The sequence below is a fragment of the Procambarus clarkii genome, chromosome 43 (assembly GCF_040958095.1).
Source record: "Procambarus clarkii isolate CNS0578487 chromosome 43, FALCON_Pclarkii_2.0, whole genome shotgun sequence".
Lineage (NCBI taxonomy): Eukaryota > Metazoa > Arthropoda > Malacostraca > Decapoda > Cambaridae > Procambarus > Procambarus clarkii.
Genome location: NC_091192.1, coordinates 15,949,627 through 15,969,069, shown reverse-complemented (window position 1 = coordinate 15,969,069; position 19,443 = coordinate 15,949,627). Strand labels below are relative to the sequence as shown.

General features: G+C 47.5%; 1 protein-coding gene across 1 annotated transcript in view; it reads right to left on the bottom strand.

The window, feature by feature from the left end:
• Positions 1-2,545: 2,545 nt before the first annotated feature.
• stg1 (stargazin-like protein) overlaps positions 2,546-19,443 on the bottom strand; it is a 44,333-nt gene continuing 27,435 nt past the window's right edge. The window contains exons 5-6 of the mRNA XM_045738564.2: positions 5,522-5,637; positions 2,546-4,211 (exon numbers count right to left, since the gene is read on the bottom strand). Of these exons, the coding sequence (XP_045594520.1) occupies positions 2,900-4,211; positions 5,522-5,637 (1,428 nt within the window). The 3' untranslated portion in view covers positions 2,546-2,899. The remainder of the gene's footprint in view (positions 4,212-5,521; positions 5,638-19,443) is intronic.

Below are 19,443 nucleotides of genomic sequence, written 5' to 3'. Positions count from 1 at the left end.
GTCACATTCCATTAGGGAAGGATCCCTGTTGGTGCAAATGACAAGCTTTCAGGAATCTTCATATTGTTGAAGGCTAGTATTGTAAATCATTTAATAGGTTTCTTTAAGAATTCCAATATGTTAGCTTATTGATCGTTGAGTATTGTTATTCATTAAGCTTATAAATAAATTACGTAATTATGTCAAGTTATGCCCGAAAAGCTCTGCGTTAATTTATGGACATTATACAAATTACATTGTGTACTCTCCATACTCTACGTATCATGTTTCAGATGTATTTATATAAATACAATTATTATTATTATTGCGAAAATCAATAGGAGCTACGAGGAAGATTCAAACCCGCACACTTGGTGGAGCAATGCAAATTAGGATTCCATTGACTTTTCTATGGTTCCTGATGCTTCCACTGAAGCCTTATCAGAGTTTTATGCACTGCCTCCATGCACAAAGTCTCTAAAACAGTTGGTATACTCTCCAAAATCAGATATTATGTACCTAACTCTGCTCTCATCTCTCTATATTATGCACTAATCTATCCCTATCTCAACTATGGTATCTGTGCATGGGGTTCAACCACTGCAAACCACCTCAAGTCCATCATCACCCAGCAAAAATCTGCTATCAGAATAATATCAAATTCTGCTTTCAGACAACACTCAGCCCCCTTGTTTAACTCGCTAAACATGCTAAACATAATCTCACTCCATAAATACTCTTGTGCCAACTACATTTACAAAACCCTGTTCTTAAATGCAAATCCTGCTCTGAAACTCTTCCTGGACAGATGTAATAGGACCCATTATCACCACACCAGAAATAAATATCTCTTTGATATCCCCAGAGTTAAACTTAATCTGTGTAAACACTCTATGCAAATAAAGGGACCCAGTTTATGGAACTCACTCCCTATTGAATTGAAAAGCTGTCCAACTTTTACATCATTCAAAATCAATACTAAAAAGTACCTAATTTCATCTTCATAGTTTTTCACTTTTTGCCTTAAAATTGCACTGTATCTATTGCTACCCAATCTCCCAACCTTTATGTTCTCAATTTGAACATCTTTACTATTGTGATCATTGCTGTCTTATATGTGCTGCCAATCTGCTGTATGGTGTCTATTAATCTTGTTTAAATTACTAATCAAGATGTCAATGTAATCAATCAGAGCTTTAATATAACAATGTGCTTTAATATACTTACTAAGCTCTCTCATCTCATTTTTCTCTTGCAATGTATCTTTATCATTTATCAATTCTGATAGAAATTACCTACTTAAAATTATCTGTTAGATTAAGGACCTGCCCGAAACGCTGCGCGTACTAGTGGCTTTACAAGAGTGTAAATACTGTACTATCCAATGTATTCTCACAAACCCAATGTACCCTCTTGTATATATATAAATAAATAAATAAATAAATAAATAAAAAGTGTTGGGGGGTACCAACAGGTATCAAATTGGGTTCGAATCTTCCTCATGGCACCTACTGATTTTCTCATTGATACATCACGTTAATGTGATTTCATTGTCCATTATTATTATTATTATTATTATTATTATTATTATTATTATTATTATTATTATTATTATTATTATTATTATTATTATTATTATTGTTTCAAATTGTAATAGGACTATCTTACCGTTTACCAAACAATCTCCTTTGCATTATATTTCAGGGCTCATGCACTCTTATTAGGTTCAGTGAGGTTAGATTTAATTTAGTTAGATTTAGCCGAGCGCGACCGTCAGTCACACCGTTTTTTCCTCATTACAGTTTAGTTTATTTAGTTTATTGTGGAGCATGATTCCACCCATCCTGTGGGCGGTGGGAAGAAAGGTTCACATCCACAATGGGTTAAGCAACTGGACCCCAATATATTGTTTAAGCTAAGCAATTTACATTCATGGTGAACTAGTTACAAGTTACTCTTCCCTCAGATATATGGTCAACTTACAAGATATTAGTCTAATTATAGGACTGTAGTTAATGTTACAGAATATGGTCATGATATAAGCAAGTAAGAAACTCAGAGGCAGTGCGAGCTTACATACATGATAAGAACTATCTACAATAGGCAGGCTTGGGAACAGCCTATCCCCAGCCTAAGTCATAAATATTAATACAATGCTCTTGTTCAAAATTCAACTAGAAACAATCTTCGGGAATAATGGGGCATCTTTGACAGCTTCCGGTCCCCGTCTAGGCCACTGAAGATGGTGGCTTTCACACATGAACAGTTCTTTGAACATTAATTATAGAACTGTCACTAAATTCTTGGATTATTTTTCCATATTGAGGTATATGGTGACGTACTCGTAGATTGCGTGAATATTTTGTTATAAAGTTTACTTGGGTTACATCAGTACCTGCTGCTATACCTCCGGGATATATTAGGCTACATGTAACTCTAAGAGGTATTTGTAGCCAAGTCTAAGCCTAGCAGTGGTAACTTGTAGACGGCTGCTCACCTTATTAAGTGACACATGTAAGTGCCTCTCTCTACATAGTAGTAGTATGATGATGGAACAGTTAGTGTAAATAATATCATCTAAGGTATATTTATAGGCAGTCCAAGGAAGGTGATTATCAACTCTCACCTTAGGAGCGTATGCACAAACTTATCTGTTGTATCACAACAGAAAAATGAATTTAGCGAATCTAAATAATTCATCAGTGGTGGAAGCTTTTATCACTAGGATTACCGTCTCGGTATTGGTATAATTAACCTAACGCTACATGAGAGTGGTAAGTGTTATATATTAACACGCTACATTACATAAGGTTAATAATCAGTATTATCTACACACGTAGGTATCATCCGCGAGGTCATAACACTGAACACAGAGTTGTGGTGGCGGACTTGGGAAACCGGGGCGAAATGTTGGTATAGGTCACACTGGTGTGGTGCGTCGCAGTGGATGGTGGTAGTGGTGGTGCGGAGAGAGAGGCCCGGCACTGCCGTTGTTATGGGGTTCTTGTGGGTAAGAACCCTTGACGGTATGGTTGCTGTCCTCTCTCTTTTCTCCCGCTTGCTGAAGCTGCTGACGGTGGCGCTGTGGGTGTTGGTAGCATTTGGGGTGGTAGCACGGCTGGGGTAGGGTTGGGGAGGTGCAGGTAAGGCGTGTGGGTGAGGCATGGCTCTGAGGACTGGCCACGGGCAGGCAGAAAGAAGTGCTGTTGGCTGCTGGTATTGCAGGCACGGACATGGCAACTTTGTGGATTTGGCTGCAGAGCATGGAAGCTTTGGGGTTGTCTGCTGCTTCATTGTCATCAGGCCAGCAGCAGCAGCAACAGCAGCAGGAGTCGCAGTAGGTGCAGCAGGCAGGGCACGACCCTCCCCCAGCTGTGGCCAGCAGACCCAGGCCTGGAGAAGTGCCATAATGGCGTGTCCCCCTACCTCGAGGTACGGAGTTGTACCTCCAGACCTCCTTCGCCGGCAGAGTGACTCCCTCCATGGAGATGCCTCTGGGTAGTGTGATTCCTTCCATAGAGGCACCTCTGGATAGCGTGACATCCTCCATAGAGGCGCCTCTGGATTGCGTGATTCCCTCCATAGAGGCGCCTCTGGATAGTGTGACTCCCTCCATAGAGGCGCCTCTGGATAGTGTGACTCCCTCCATAGAGGCGCCTCTGGATAGCGTGACTCCCTCCATGGAGGCGCCTCTGTGTAGTGTCATTTCTTCCATAGAGGTGCCTCTGGACAGTGTGAGTCCCTCCATGGAGGTGCCCATAGACAGCGACATGCCCCTCCCATGTTGGTGGGCAGCCCATGGGAGGTTGGCACTCATCTTTTGGTTAGAACGGGGCAGAGTGCCGCCCCCAGTAACCCCATCGCCCCACCACACCTCGCGGGGAAGGTCTGAGAGAGAGCGTCCCCCACCACCCCCCCGCCCACATGTAGGAGGAGTCGGTGTCATGGGCGGAGCTGAGGCAGCCCATACCGGGGAGTCACTACGCTCCTCCTGTGACCCACTGGAGTGGCGGTGCTGCCTCGGCTCGTGGTGGAGGTGCTGTTGTTGGTACTGTTGCTGTTGTTGGTGGAAGTGCTGCTGCAGCTGATAGTGTTGCTGCTGGGGGTATAGCGTGTTGCGAGGGCTTGAGACGTGGTTATGGTCGGGGTAATGGTTGGGGGCATGATTGTGGTGGAGTGCGTCTGGGTACTGGTCCACGGCCACATACTCCAACATGTAGCCACCGCCACACCTGTCAACACAACGCCACCATTAATAAATATAATAATATAAAACACACACATTGTATTTTTCTGTGCTTGAAGGAAACACACGTTAGAATGGGGGACTTATTTTAATAATAACTTTAAAGTTACAAGTAATAAATAGTTACTAATAGTTAATAATAGTTAATAATAGTTAATATAGTTACCTGTACTAATATGGTAACTATTATATAGTAAATAAAGTAACTTACAATAAGTTACAAGTAAACAATTCTTAAGTATATATAGTTACATATACAAATATGGTAACTATTAAGTAATAACTAAAGTAACTTGACATAGTAACTTATATAGTAACTACATAATAGTTACTAATTAAATATAGTTACAGGTAAATTCTGAATTGTTACTAAGTACAATTTAAAGATAAGCTTAGTAGATTTGCATGTACTTATAAACGTCCAGCTTTCCCATGACCCATATTTGTGCACAGTGACTTGAAGCCTTAAACATTGGCTTGTATAATGAAGTGTTAGATGAGTTAGGGGTATATTAACTAAGCTATGCAACTACGTCTACTGCCAGTAGCTGAACATATCACTGTGGGGGGGGGGGGGGGGGGTTTCCGACGGAGCACCCCCCCCCCCAGGGAAGGAGGGAGGCCCCGAACCCCGCCCCGCCCCCACAGTAAAAACTATTATTGTCACCTATTATTACTATTATTACTACAAAACTATTATTGTTATTATTGTCACTGTATTATCAGTCACATGACACGCCTGATCTCATCGAAATGTTTAAAATATTGAAATTAGAAGATATTAATCCAGACTAATTCTTTAAAATGTCGTATGTAACACTGTTATGTTATATATGTGACTGCCGACGTTTATTATTATATATGGTATTATTTTTATATGCAAAGAACATCAGCATATGTTCTAGTTTCTTAAATTCTTTATTCAGGTTTAGTTATTTTTTTGTATGAGTACCGGGAGAGGGTATAGCGTGTTGATATAAGTTGGTAGTGTGTAGTTGAGGTGTTGGGTTGGGCTAGCAAGTATGTTTATTGAGATAAGCAATAAATACATTTCAAAGGGATAGAGTAGCTTAGGCTATTTCTACCCCCCCTATTGGGCTAGCAGCCTGCCTTCAATGGTGGGAGGTATTATGTAGAGTGAGGAGGGAAGGTTGTGTGCTCTGATGTCCTAGTGGGATTACGCCGTTTGTAGCCTATGTCGGGTAAGGTAAGACAGCGATTATTGGAGGAGGAGTGTCTTGTTTCTTACCTGAGCGGGGGGGGGGGGGGGGGGGGGATCATATCGTTTGTGCTGACCTGGGGTTGGAGAGAGGTGCGGGCAGGGTGCGGGAGATGTGGTGGGGGTGGTGGTGGTGGTGGAGGGAGCGAGGACTGGTCCTCACCCTCACCTCACACTTCTCTCGCCACTCACGCTGCAGAGGAGAAGAACACATCTTAGTTATTACACCTTGGTCAACACTATTATTGTGAGGGCGTGGACACCCTTGGTCAACACTATTATTGTGAGGGCGTGGACACCTTGGTCAACACTATTATTGTGAGGGCGTGGACACCTTGGTCAACACTATTATTGTGAGGGCGTGGACACCTTGGTCAATACTATTATTGTGAGGGCGTGGACAACCTTGGTCAACACTATTATTGTGAGGGCGTGGACACCTTGGTTAATACTATTATTGTGAGGGCGTGGACAACCTTGGTCAACACTATTATTGTGAGGGCGTGGACAACCTTGGTCAATACTATTATTGTGAGGGCGTGGACACCTTGGTCAACACTATTATTGTGAGGGCGTGGACACCTTGGTCAACACTATTATTGTGAGGGCGTGGACACCTTGGTCAACACTATTATTGTGAGGGCGTGGACACCTTGGTCAACACTATTATTGTGAGGGCGTGGACACCTTGGTCAACACTATTATTGTGAGGGCGTGGACACCCTTGGTCAACACTATTATTGTGAGGGCGTGGACACCTTGGTCAATACTATTATTGTGAGGGCGTGGACAATCTTGGTCAACACTATTATTGTGAGGGCGTGGACACCTTGGTCAACACTATTATTGTGAGGGCGTGGACACCTTGGTCAACACTATTATTGTGAGGGCGTGGACACCTTGGTCAACACTTATTGTGAGGGCGTGGACACCTTGGTTAATACTATTATTGTGAGGGCGTGGACACCTTGGTCAACACTATTATTGTGAGGGCGTGGACACCTTGGTTAATACTATTATTGTGAGGGCGTGGACACCTTGGTCAACACTATTATTGTGAGGGCGTGGACACCTTGGTCAACACTATTATTGTGAGGGCGTGGACACCTTGGTTAATGCTATTATTGTGAGGGCGTGGACACCTTGGTCAACACTATTATTGTGAGGGCGTGGACACCTTGGTCAACACTATTATTGTGAGGGCGTGGACAACCTTGGTCAACACTATTATTGTGAGGGCGTGGACACCTTGGTCAACACTATTATTGTGAGGGCGTGGACACCTTGGTCAACACTATTATTGTGAGGGCGTGGACACCTTGGTCAACACTATTATTGTGAGGGCGTGGACACCTTGGTCAACACTATTATTGTGAGGGCGTGGACACCTTGGTCAACACTATTATTGTGAGGGCGTGGACACCTTGGTCAACACTATTATTGTGAGGGCGTGGACAACCTTGGTCAACACTATTATTGTGAGGGCGTGGACAACCTTGGTCAACACTATTATTGTGAGGGCGTGGACACCTTGGTCAACACTATTATTGTGAGGGCGTGGACACCTTGGTCAACACTATTATTGTGAGGGCGTGGACACCTTGGTCAACACTATTATTGTGAGGGCGTGGACACCTTGGTCAACACTATTATTGTGAGGGCGTGGACACCTTGGTCAACACTATTATTGTGAGGGCGTGGACACCTTGGTCAACACTATTATTGTGAGGGCGTGGACACCTTGGTCAACACTATTATTGTGAGGGCGTGGACACCTTGGTCAACACTATTATTGTGAGGGCGTGGACAACCTTGGTCAACACTATTATTGTGAGGGCGTGGACAACCTTGGTCAACACTATTATTGTGAGGGCGTGGACACCTTGGTCAACACTATTATTGTGAGGGCGTGGACACCTTGGTCAACACTATTATTGTGAGGGCGTGGACAACCTTGGTCAACACCATTGGTCGTCACGATCCCTAACACTACTGTAGGAAGGTGTTCCTTGTCCCAGTACAAGAAGAGGATGATATCCATTGTGCTAGCAGAGGAACACACACCTTGTACCAGTAGAGGAACACACCTTGTACCAGTAGAGGAACACACCTTGTACCAGTAGAGGAACACACCTTGTACCAGTAGAGGAACACACCTTGTACCAGTAGAGGAACACACCTTGTACCAGTAGAGGAACACACCTTGTGCCAGTAGAGGAACACACACACCTTGTGCCAGTAGAGGAACACACACACCTTGTGTCAGTAGAGGAACACACACACCTTGTGCCAGTAGAGGAACACACACCTTGTGCCAGTAGAGGAACACACACCTTGTGCCAGTAGAGGAACACACACACCTTGTACCAGTAGAGGAACACACACACCTTGTGTCAGTAGAGGAACACACCTTGTGTCAGTAGAGGAACACACACCTTGTGTCAGTAGAGGAACACACACACACCTTGTGCCAGTAGAGGAACACACACCTTGTGCCAGTAGAGGAACACACACACCTTGTGTCAGTAGAGGAACACACACACCTTGTGTCAGTAGAGGAACACACACACCTTGTGTCAGTAGAGGAACACACACACCTTGTACCAGTAGAGGAACACACACCTTGTGCCAGTAGAGGAACACACACCTTGTACCAGTAGAGGAACACACACCTTGTGCCAGTAGAGGAACACACACACCTTGTACCAGTAGAGGAACACACACACCTTGTGCCAGTAGAGGAACACACACACCTTGTGCCAGTAGAGGAACACACACCTTGTGCCAGTAGAGGAACACACACCTTGTGTCAGTAGAGGAACACACCTTGTGTCAGTAGAGGAACACACCTTGTGTCAGTAGAGGAACACACACCTTGTACCAGTAGAGGAACACACCTTGTGTCAGTAGAGGAACACACACACCTTGTGTCAGTAGAGGAACACACACACCTTGTGCCAGTAGAGGAACACACACACCTTGTGCCAGTAGAGGAACACACCTTGTGTCAGTAGAGGAACACACACCTTGTACCAGTAGAGGAACACACACCTTGTGCCAGTAGAGGAACACACACACCTTGTGTCAGTAGAGGAACACACACCTTGTGCCAGTAGAGGAACACACACCTTGTGTCAGTTGAGGAACACACACACCTTGTGTCAGTAGAGGAACACACACACCTTGTGTCAGTAGAGGAACACACACACCTTGTGCCAGTAGAGGAACACACACACCTTGTGCCAGTAGAGGAACACACACACCTTGTGCCAGTAGAGGAACACACACACCTTGTGTCAGTAGAGGAACACACCTTGTGTCAGTAGAGGAACACACACCTTGTGCCAGTAGAGGAACACACACCTTGTGTCAGTAGAGGAACACTCACACCTTGTGTCAGTAGAGGAACACACCTTGTGTCAGTAGAGGAACACACACACCTTGTGCCAGTAGAGGAACACACACCTTGTGCCAGTAGAGGAACACACACACCTTGTGTCAGTAGAGGAACACACCTTGTGTCAGTAGAGGAACACACACACCTTGTGTCAGTAGAGGAACACACCTTGTGTCAGTAGAGGAACACACACCTTGTGCCAGTAGAGGAACACACACACCTTGTGTCAGTAGAGGAACACACACACCTTGTGTCAGTAGAGGAACACACCTTGTACCAGTAGAGGAACACACACACCTTGTGTCAGTAGAGGAACACACCTTGTGTCAGTAGAGGAACACACACCTTGTGTCAGTAGAGGAACACACACCTTGTGTCAGTAGAGGAACACTCACACCTTGTGCCAGTAGAGGAACACACACACCTTGTGCCAGTAGAGGAACACACACACCTTGTACCAGTAGAGGAACACACACACCTTGTGCCAGTAGAGGAACACACACACCTTGTACCAGTAGAGGAACACACACACCTTGTGCCAGTAGAGGAACACACACACCTTGTGTCAGTAGAGGAACACACACACCTTGTGTTAGTAGAGGAACACACACACCTTGTGCCAGTATAGGAACACACACCTTGTGTCAGTAGAGGAACACACACCTTGTGTCAGTAGAGGAACACACCTTGTGTCAGTAGAGGAACACACCTTGTGTCAGTAGAGGAACACACACACCTTGTGTCAGTAGAGGAACACACACACCTTGTGCCAGTAGAGGAACACACACACCTTGTGTCAGTAGAGGAACACACACCTTGTGTCAGTAGAGGAACACACCTTGTGTCAGTAGAGGAACACACACACCTTGTTCCAGTAGAGGAACACACACACCTTGTGTCAGTAGAGGAACACACACCTTGTGCCAGTAGAGGAACACACACACCTTGTGTCAGTAGAGGAACACACACACCTTGTGTCAGTAGAGGAACACACACCTTTTGTCAGTAGAGGAACACACCTTGTGTCAGTAGAGGAACACACCTTGTGTCAGTAGAGGAACACACTCACCTTGTGCCAGTAGAGGAACACACACACCTTGTGCCAGTAGAGGAACACACCTTGTGTCAGTAGAGGAACACACACCTTGTGCCAGTAGAGGAACACACACACCTTGTGTCAGTAGAGGAACACACACCTTGTGTCAGTAGAGGAACACACCTTGTGTCAGTAGAGGAACACACACACCTTGTTCCAGTAGAGGAACACACACACCTTGTGTCAGTAGAGGAACACACACCTTGTGCCAGTAGAGGGAACACACACACCTTGTGTCAGTAGAGGAACACACACACCTTGTGTCAGTAGAGGAACACACACCTTGTGTCAGTAGAGGAACACACACCTTGTGTCAGTAGAGTGAACACACACACCTTGTGTCAGTAGAGGAACACACACACCTTGTGCCAGTAGAGGAACACACACACCTTGTGCCAGTAGAGGAACACACACACCTTGTGCCAGTAGAGGAACACACCTTGTGTCAGTAGAGGAACACACACCTTGTGCCAGTAGAGGAACACACACACCCTTGTGCCAGTAGAGGAACACACACACCTTGTGTCAGTAGAGGAACACACACCTTGTGTCAGTAGAGGAACACACCTTGTGTCAGTAGAGGAACACACCTTGTGTCAGTAGAGGAACACACACCTTGTGCCAGTAGAGGAAACACACACACCTTGTGTCAGTAGAGGAACACACACACCTTGTGTCAGTAGAGGAACACACACCTTGTGCCAGTAGAGGAAACACACACCTTGTGCCAGTAGAGGAACACACACCTTGTACCAGTAGAGGAACACACACACCTTGTGCCAGTAGAGGAACACACACCTTGGTCAGTAGAGGAAACACACACACCTTGTGTCAGTAGAGGAACACACACACCTTGTGTCAGTAGAGGAACACCACACCTTGTGTCAGTAGAGGAACACACACATCTTGTGTCAGTAGAGGAACACACCACTCCTATCTGTACCAGTAGAGGAACACACACACCTTGTGTCAGTAGAGGAACACCACCTTGTGTCAGTAGAGGAACACACACCTTGTGCCAGTAGAGGAACACACACACCTTGTGTCAGTAGAGGAACACACCACACCTTGTGCCAGTAGAGGAACACACACCTTGTGTCAGTAGAGGAAACACACACCTTGTGCCAGTAAGAGGAACACACACACCTTGTGTCAGTAGGAGGAACACACACACCTTGTGTCAGTAGAGGAAACACAACACCTTGTGCCAGTAGAGGAACACACACACCTTGTGTCAGTAGAGGAACACACACACCTTGTGCCAGTAGAGGAACACACCTTGTGTCAGTAGAGGAACACACACACCTTGTGTCAGTAGAGGAACACACACCTTGTACTAGTAGAGGAACACACACACCTTGTGTCAGTAGAGGAACACACCTTGTGTCAGTAGAGGAACACACACCTTGTGCCAGTAGAGGAACACACACACCTTGTGTCAGTAGAGGAACACACCTTGTGTCAGTAGAGGAACACACACCTTGTGTCAGTAGAGGAACACACACCTTGTGTCAGTAGAGGAAACACTCACACCTTGTGCCAGTAGAGGAACACACACACCTTGTGCCAGTAGAGGAACACACACACCTTGTACCAGTAGAGGAACACACACACCTTGTGCCAGTAGAGGAACACACACACCTTGTACCAGTAGAGGAACACACACACCTTGTGCCAGTAGAGGAACACACACACCTTGTGTCAGTAGAGGAACACACACACCTTGTGTTAGTAGAGGAACACACACACCTTGTGCCAGTATAGGAACACACACCTTGTGTCAGTAGAGGAACACACACCTTGTGTCAGTAGAGGAACACACCTTGTGTCAGTAGAGGAACACACCTTGTGTCAGTAGAGGAACACACACACCTTGTGTCAGTAGAGGAACACACACACCTTGTGCCAGTAGAGGAACACACACACCTTGTGTCAGTAGAGGAACACACACCTTGTGTCAGTAGAGGAACACACCTTGTGTCAGTAGAGGAACACACACACCTTGTTCCAGTAGAGGAACACACACACCTTGTGTCAGTAGAGGAACACACACCTTGTGCCAGTAGAGGAACACACACACCTTGTGTCAGTAGAGGAACACACACACCTTGTGTCAGTAGAGGAACACACACCTTGTGTCAGTAGAGGAACACACCTTGTGTCAGTAGAGGAACACACCTTGTGTCAGTAGAGGAACACACTCACCTTGTGCCAGTAGAGGAACACACACACCTTGTGCCAGTAGAGGAACACACCTTGTGTCAGTAGAGGAACACACACCTTGTGCCAGTAGAGGAACACACACACCTTGTGTCAGTAGAGGAACACACACACCTTGTGTCAGTAGAGGAACACACACCTTGTGTCAGTAGAGGAACACACACACCTTGTTCCAGTAGAGGAACACACACACCTTGTGTCAGTAGAGGAACACACACCTTGTGCCAGTAGAGGAACACACACACCTTGTGTCAGTAGAGGAACACACACACCTTGTGTCAGTAGAGGAACACACACCTTGTGTCAGTAGAGGAACACACACCTTGTGTCAGTAGAGGAACACACACACCTTGTGTCAGTAGAGGAACACACACACCTTGTGCCAGTAGAGGAACACACACACCTTGTGCCAGTAGAGGAACACACCTTGTGTCAGTAGAGGAACACACACCTTGTGCCAGTAGAGGAACACACACACCTTGTGCCAGTAGAGGAACACACACACCTTGTGTCAGTAGAGGAACACACACCTTGTGTCAGTAGAGGAACACACCTTGTGTCAGTAGAGGAACACACCTTGTGTCAGTAGAGGAACACACACCTTGTGCCAGTAGAGGAACACACACACCTTGTGTCAGTAGAGGAACACACACACCTTGTGTCAGTAGAGGAACACACACCTTGTGCCAGTAGAGGAACACACACCTTGTGCCAGTAGAGGAACACACACCTTGTACCAGTAGAGGAACACACACACCTTGTGCCAGTAGAGGAACACACACCTTGTGTCAGTAGAGGAACACACACACCTTGTGTCAGTAGAGGAACACACACACCTTGTGTCAGTAGAGGAACACACACCTTGTGTCAGTAGAGGAACACACACATCTTGTGTCAGTAGAGGAACACACACCTTGTACCAGTAGAGGAACACACACACCTTGTGTCAGTAGAGGAACACACCTTGTGTCAGTAGAGGAACACACACCTTGTGCCAGTAGAGGAACACACACACCTTGTGTCAGTAGAGGAACACACACACCTTGTGCCAGTAGAGGAACACACACCTTGTGTCAGTAGAGGAACACACACCTTGTGCCAGTAGAGGAACACACACACCTTGTGTCAGTAGAGGAACACACACCTTGTGCCAGTAGAGGAACACACACACCTTGTGTCAGTAGAGGAACACACACACCTTGTGCCAGTAGAGGAACACACCTTGTGTCAGTAGAGGAACACACACACCTTGTGTCAGTAGAGGAACACACACCTTGTACCAGTAGAGGAACACACACACCTTGTGTCAGTAGAGGAACACACCTTGTGTCAGTAGAGGAACACACACCTTGTGCCAGTAGAGGAACACACACACCTTGTGTCAGTAGAGGAACACACCTTGTGTTAGTAGAGGAACACACCTTGTGTCAGTAGAGGAACACACACACCTCGTAAGGGCCTCGTAGCCTGGTGGATAGCGCGCAGGACTCGTAATTCTGTGGCGCGGGTTCGATTCCCGCACGAGGCAGAAACAAATGGGCAAAGTTTCTTTCACCCTGAATGCCCCTGTTACCTAGCAGTAAATAGGTACCTGGGAGTTAGTCAGCTGTCACGGGCTGCTTCCTGGGGGTGGAGGCCTGGTCGAGGACCGGGCCGCGGGGACACTAAAGCCCCGAAATCATCTCAAGATAACCTCAAGATAACACCTTGTGCCAGTAGAGGAACACACACACACCTTGTGTCAGTAGAGGAACACACACACCTTGTGTCAGTAGAGGAACACACACCTTGTGCCAGTAGAGGAACACACACACCTTGTGTCAGTAGAGGAACACACCTTGTGTCAGTAGAGGAACACACACACCTTGTGTCAGTAGAGGAACACACACACCTTGTGTCAGTAGAGGAACACACACACCTTGTGTCAGTAGACGAACACACACACCTTGTGCCAGTAGAGGAACACACACACCTTGTGCCAGTAGAGGAACACACCTTGTGTCAGTAGAGGAACACACACCTTGTGCCAGTAGAGGAACACACACACCTTGTGTCAGTAGAGGAACACACACACCTTGTGTCAGTAGAGGAACACACACCTTGTGTCAGTAGAGGAACACACCTTGTGTCAGTAGAGGAACACACTTTGTGTCAGTAGAGGAACACACACCTTGTGCCAGTAGAGGAACACACACACCTTGTGTCAGTAGAGGAACACACACACCTTGTGTCAGTAGAGGAACACACACCTTGTGCCAGTAGAGGAACACACACCTTGTGCCAGTAGAGGAACACACACCTTGTACCAGTAGAGGAACACACACACCTTGCGCCAGTAGAGGAACACACACCTTGTGTCAGTAGAGGAACACACACACCTTGTGTCAGTAGAGGAACACACACACCTTGTGTCAGTAGAGGAACACACACCTTGTGTCAGTAGAGGAACACACATCTTGTGTCAGTAGAGGAACACACACCTTGTACCAGTAGAGGAACACACACCTTGTACCAGTAGAGGAACACACACACCTTGTGTCAGTAGAGGAACACACCTTGTGTCAGTAGAGGAACACACACCTTGTGTCAGTAGAGGAACACACACACCTTGTGCCAGTAGAGGAACACACCTTGTGTCAGTAGAGGAACACACACACCTTGTGTCAGTAGAGGAACACACACCTTGTACCAGTAGAGGAACACACACACCTTGTGTCAGTAGAGGAACACACCTTGTGTCAGTAGAGGAACACACACCTTGTGCCAGTAGAGGAACACACACACCTTGTGTCAGTAGAGGAACACACCTTGTGTTAGTAGAGGAACACACCTTGTGTCAGTAGAGGAACACACACCTTGTGCCAGTAGAGGAACACACACACCTTGTGTCAGTAGAGGAACACACACACCTTGTGTCAGTAGAGGAACACACACCTTGTGCCAGTAGAGGAACACACACACCTTGTGTCAGTAGAGGAACACACCTTGTGTCAGTAGAGGAACACACACCTTGTGCCAGTAGAGGAACACACACACCTTGTGTCAGTAGAGGAACACACCTTGTGTCAGTAGAGGAACACACACACCTTGTGTCAGTAGAGGAACACACACACCTTGTGTCAGTAGAGGAACACACACACCTTGTGTCAGTAGACGAACACACACACCTTGTGCCAGTAGAGGAACACACACACCTTGTGCCAGTAGAGGAACACACCTTGTGTCAGTAGAGGAACACACACCTTGTGCCAGTAGAGGAACACACACACCTTGTGTCAGTAGAGGAACACACACACCTTGTGTCAGTAGAGGAACACACACCTTGTGTCAGTAGAGGAACACACCTTGTGTCAGTAGAGGAACACACCTTGTGTCAGTAGAGGAACACACACCTTGTGCCAGTAGAGGAACACACACACCTTGTGTCAGTAGAGGAACACACACACCTTGTGTCAGTAGAGGAACACACACCTTGTGCCAGTAGAGGAACACACACCTTGTGCCAGTAGAGGAACACACACCTTGTACCAGTAGAGGAACACACACACCTTGCGCCAGTAGAGGAACACACACCTTGTGTCAGTAGAGGAACACACACCTTGTGTCAGTAGAGGAACACACACACCTTGTGTCAGTAGAGGAACACACACCTTGTGTCAGTAGAGGAACACACACATCTTGTGTCAGTAGAGGAACACACACATCTTGTGTCAGTAGAGGAACACACACCTTGTACCAGTAGAGGAACACACACACCTTGTGTCAGTAGAGGAACACACCTTGTGTCAGTAGAGGAACACACACCTTGTGCCAGTAGAGGAACACACACACCTTGTGTCAGTAGAGGAACACACACACCTTGTGCCAGTAGAGGAACACACACCTTGTGTCAGTAGAGGAACACACACCTTGTGCCAGTAGAGGAACACACACACCTTGTGTCAGTAGAGGAACACACACACCTTGTGTCAGTAGAGGAACACACACCTTGTGCCAGTAGAGGAACACACACACCTTGTGTCAGTAGAGGAACACACACACCTTGTGCCAGTAGAGGAACACACCTTGTGTCAGTAGAGGAACACACACACCTTGTGTCAGTAGAGGAACACACACCTTGTACCAGTAGAGGAACACACACACCTTGTGTCAGTAGAGGAACACACCTTGTGTCAGTAGAGGAACACACACCTTGTGCCAGTAGAGGAACACACACACCTTGTGTCAGTAGAGGAACACACCTTGTGTTAGTAGAGGAACACACCTTGTGTCAGTAGAGGAACACACACCTTGTGCCAGTAGAGGAACACACACACCTTGTGTCAGTAGAGGAACACACACACCTTGTGTCAGTAGAGGAACACACACCTTGTGCCAGTAGAGGAACACACACACCTTGTGTCAGTAGAGGAACACACCTTGTGTCAGTAGAGGAACACACACCTTGTGCCAGTAGAGGAACACACACACCTTGTGTCAGTAGAGGAACACACCTTGTGTCAGTAGAGGAACACACACACCTTGTGTCAGTAGAGGAACACACACACCTTGTGTCAGTAGAGGAACACACACACCTTGTGTCAGTAGACGAACACACACACCTTGTGCCAGTAGAGGAACACACACACCTTGTGCCAGTAGAGGAACACACACCTTGTGTCAGTAGAGGAACACACACACCTTGTACCAGTAGAGGAACACACACACCTTGTGCCAGTAGAGGAACACACACACCTTGTGCCAGTAGAGGAACACACACACCTTGTGTCAGTAGAGGAACACACACACCTTGTGTCAGTAGAGGAACACACACCTTGTGTCAGTAGAGGAACACACACACCTTGTGCCAGTAGAGGAACACACACCTTGTGTCAGTAGACGAACACAACTAAACATGTACACATACGTACAACTATATTAGAGAGTAGAAATCTGAATTATTGAGTTAGACAAACCGGAAAAATATTTTTTACGTGTTGGTTTGACAAACTAAAGTACCCTAACCTAACCGAGGCCTAATACACGATATCAGAGAGCCAATATAGTACATATGTGTGCTATACTAGGCCTAGGAATATTTAAGTTTATATTTTAGTTTCATTTATTTTAAGAGAATTCCTTACTAGTCAGTATACTACTGTCTAAAGGGTAAGTATGTACGAATTCGTAACTATTAGCGAGCGTCATAAGAGGCACTAAACAGGAGGACGGGTTGGTATATTGATCACATGAACATTCTGTTTCACTGATGCGATTAGATTTGCCTGACACCAATCCAAAGTAAATGAAGATCCAGTATATTAGAAATTGACTGAATTAACTAATGTTGAGCAATCATTCCGTGACACCAGTCTCGAAAAGAAGAAACCTAATTACCCAAAGCAACCCAAAACCTTTTAACATTATGTAGGTAATGATGAAATATGACATATTTACTCACAATAATGTTGGCGATGAACGGAGAACATGAACAAACATATTTTTACTCTGAAATAATATAATTTTATAACGAAATTAGACAAAATTAAATGGCAGGTGACTCCATAGGAAGTCGAGGATCCAAGGGACAATATTGAAGGGGCAGCTTACCCAAGATATATTGTTGCCTGGAGGATATATTAGGTCAGGTTAGGACCCTTAAAGAATTGCTACTCGCCTTTGGCAACCTCAGTACATGACGCTAGTTAGCAGTTCACAAACAAACAAATTGTGATGCAGACCATTTTGGGTGTCCCTTCGTGCTTAACCTGCACAAGGGATTCCTACCACAACACTCTGGACCCGGTACTTGTGAGAGAGACGGTCCGTGTACGATGAGACCCCTCTCCCCTCTCCACGGGTCGTACCCAGGCCATGCATAGTGAGACCCCTCTCCACGGGTCGTACCCAGGCCGTGTATAGTGAGACCCCTCTCCACGGGTCGTACCCAGGCCGTGCATAGTGAGACCCCTCTCCACGGGTCGTACCCAGGCCGTGCATAGTGAGACCCCTCTCCCCTCTCCACGGGTCGTACCCAGGCCATGCATAGTGAGACCCCTCTCCACGGGTCGTACCCAGGCCGTGTATAGTGAGACCCCTCTCCACGGGTCGTACCCAGGCCGTGCATAGTGAGACCCCTCTCCACGGGTCGTACCCAGGCCGTGCATAGTGAGACCCCTCTCCCCTCTCCACGGGTCGTACCCAGGCCGTGCATAGTGAGACCCCTCTCCACGGGTCGTACCCAGGCCGTGCATAGTGAGACCCCTCTCCCCTCTCCACGGGTCGTACCCAGGCCGTGTATAGTGAGACCCCTCTCCACGGGTCGTACCCAGGCCGTGCATAGTGAGACCCCTCTCCCCTCTCCACGGGTCGTACCCAGGCCGTGCATAGTGAGACCCCTCTCCACGGGTCGTACCCAGGCCGTGCATAGTGAGACCCCTCTCCCCTCTCCACGGGTCGTACCCAGGCCGTGCATAGTGAGACCCCTCTCCACGGGTCGTACCCAGGCCGTGCATAGTGAGACCCCTCTCCCCTCTCCACGGGTCGTACCCAGGCCGTGTATAGTGAGACCCCTCTCCACGGGTCGTACCCAGGCCGTGCATAGTGAGACCCCTCTCCCCTCTCCACGGGTCGTACCCAGGCCGTGCATAGTGAGACCCCTCTCCACGGGTCGTACCCAGGCCGTGTATAGTGAGACCCCTCTCCCCTCTCCACGGGTCGTACCCAGGCCGTGCATAGTGAGACCCCTCTCCACGGGTCGTACCCAGGCCATGCATAGTGAGACCCCTCTCCACGGGTCGTACCCAGGCCGTGCATAGTGAGACCCCTCTCCCCTCTCCACGGGTCGTACCCAGGCCATGCATAGTGAGACCCCTCTCCCCTCTCCACGGGTCGTACCCAGGCCGTGCATAGTGAGACCCCTCTCCACGGGTCGTACCCAGGCCGTGCATAGTGAGACCCCTCTCCCCTCTCCACGGGTCGTACCCAGGCCGTGCATAGTGAGACCCCTCTCCACGGGTCGTACCCAGGCCGTGCATAGTGAGACCCCTCTCCCCTCTCCACGGGTCGTACCCAGGCCGTGTATAGTGAGACCCCTCTCCACGGGTCGTACCCAGGCCGTGCATAGTGAGACCCCTCTCCCCTCTCCACGGGTCGTACCCAGGCCATGCATAGTGAGACCCCTCTCCCCTCTCCACGGGTCGTACCCAGGCCGTGCATAGTGAGACCCCTCTCCCCTCTCCACGGGTCGTACCCAGGCCGTGCATAGTGAGACCACTCTCCACGGGTCGTACCCAGGCCGTGCATAG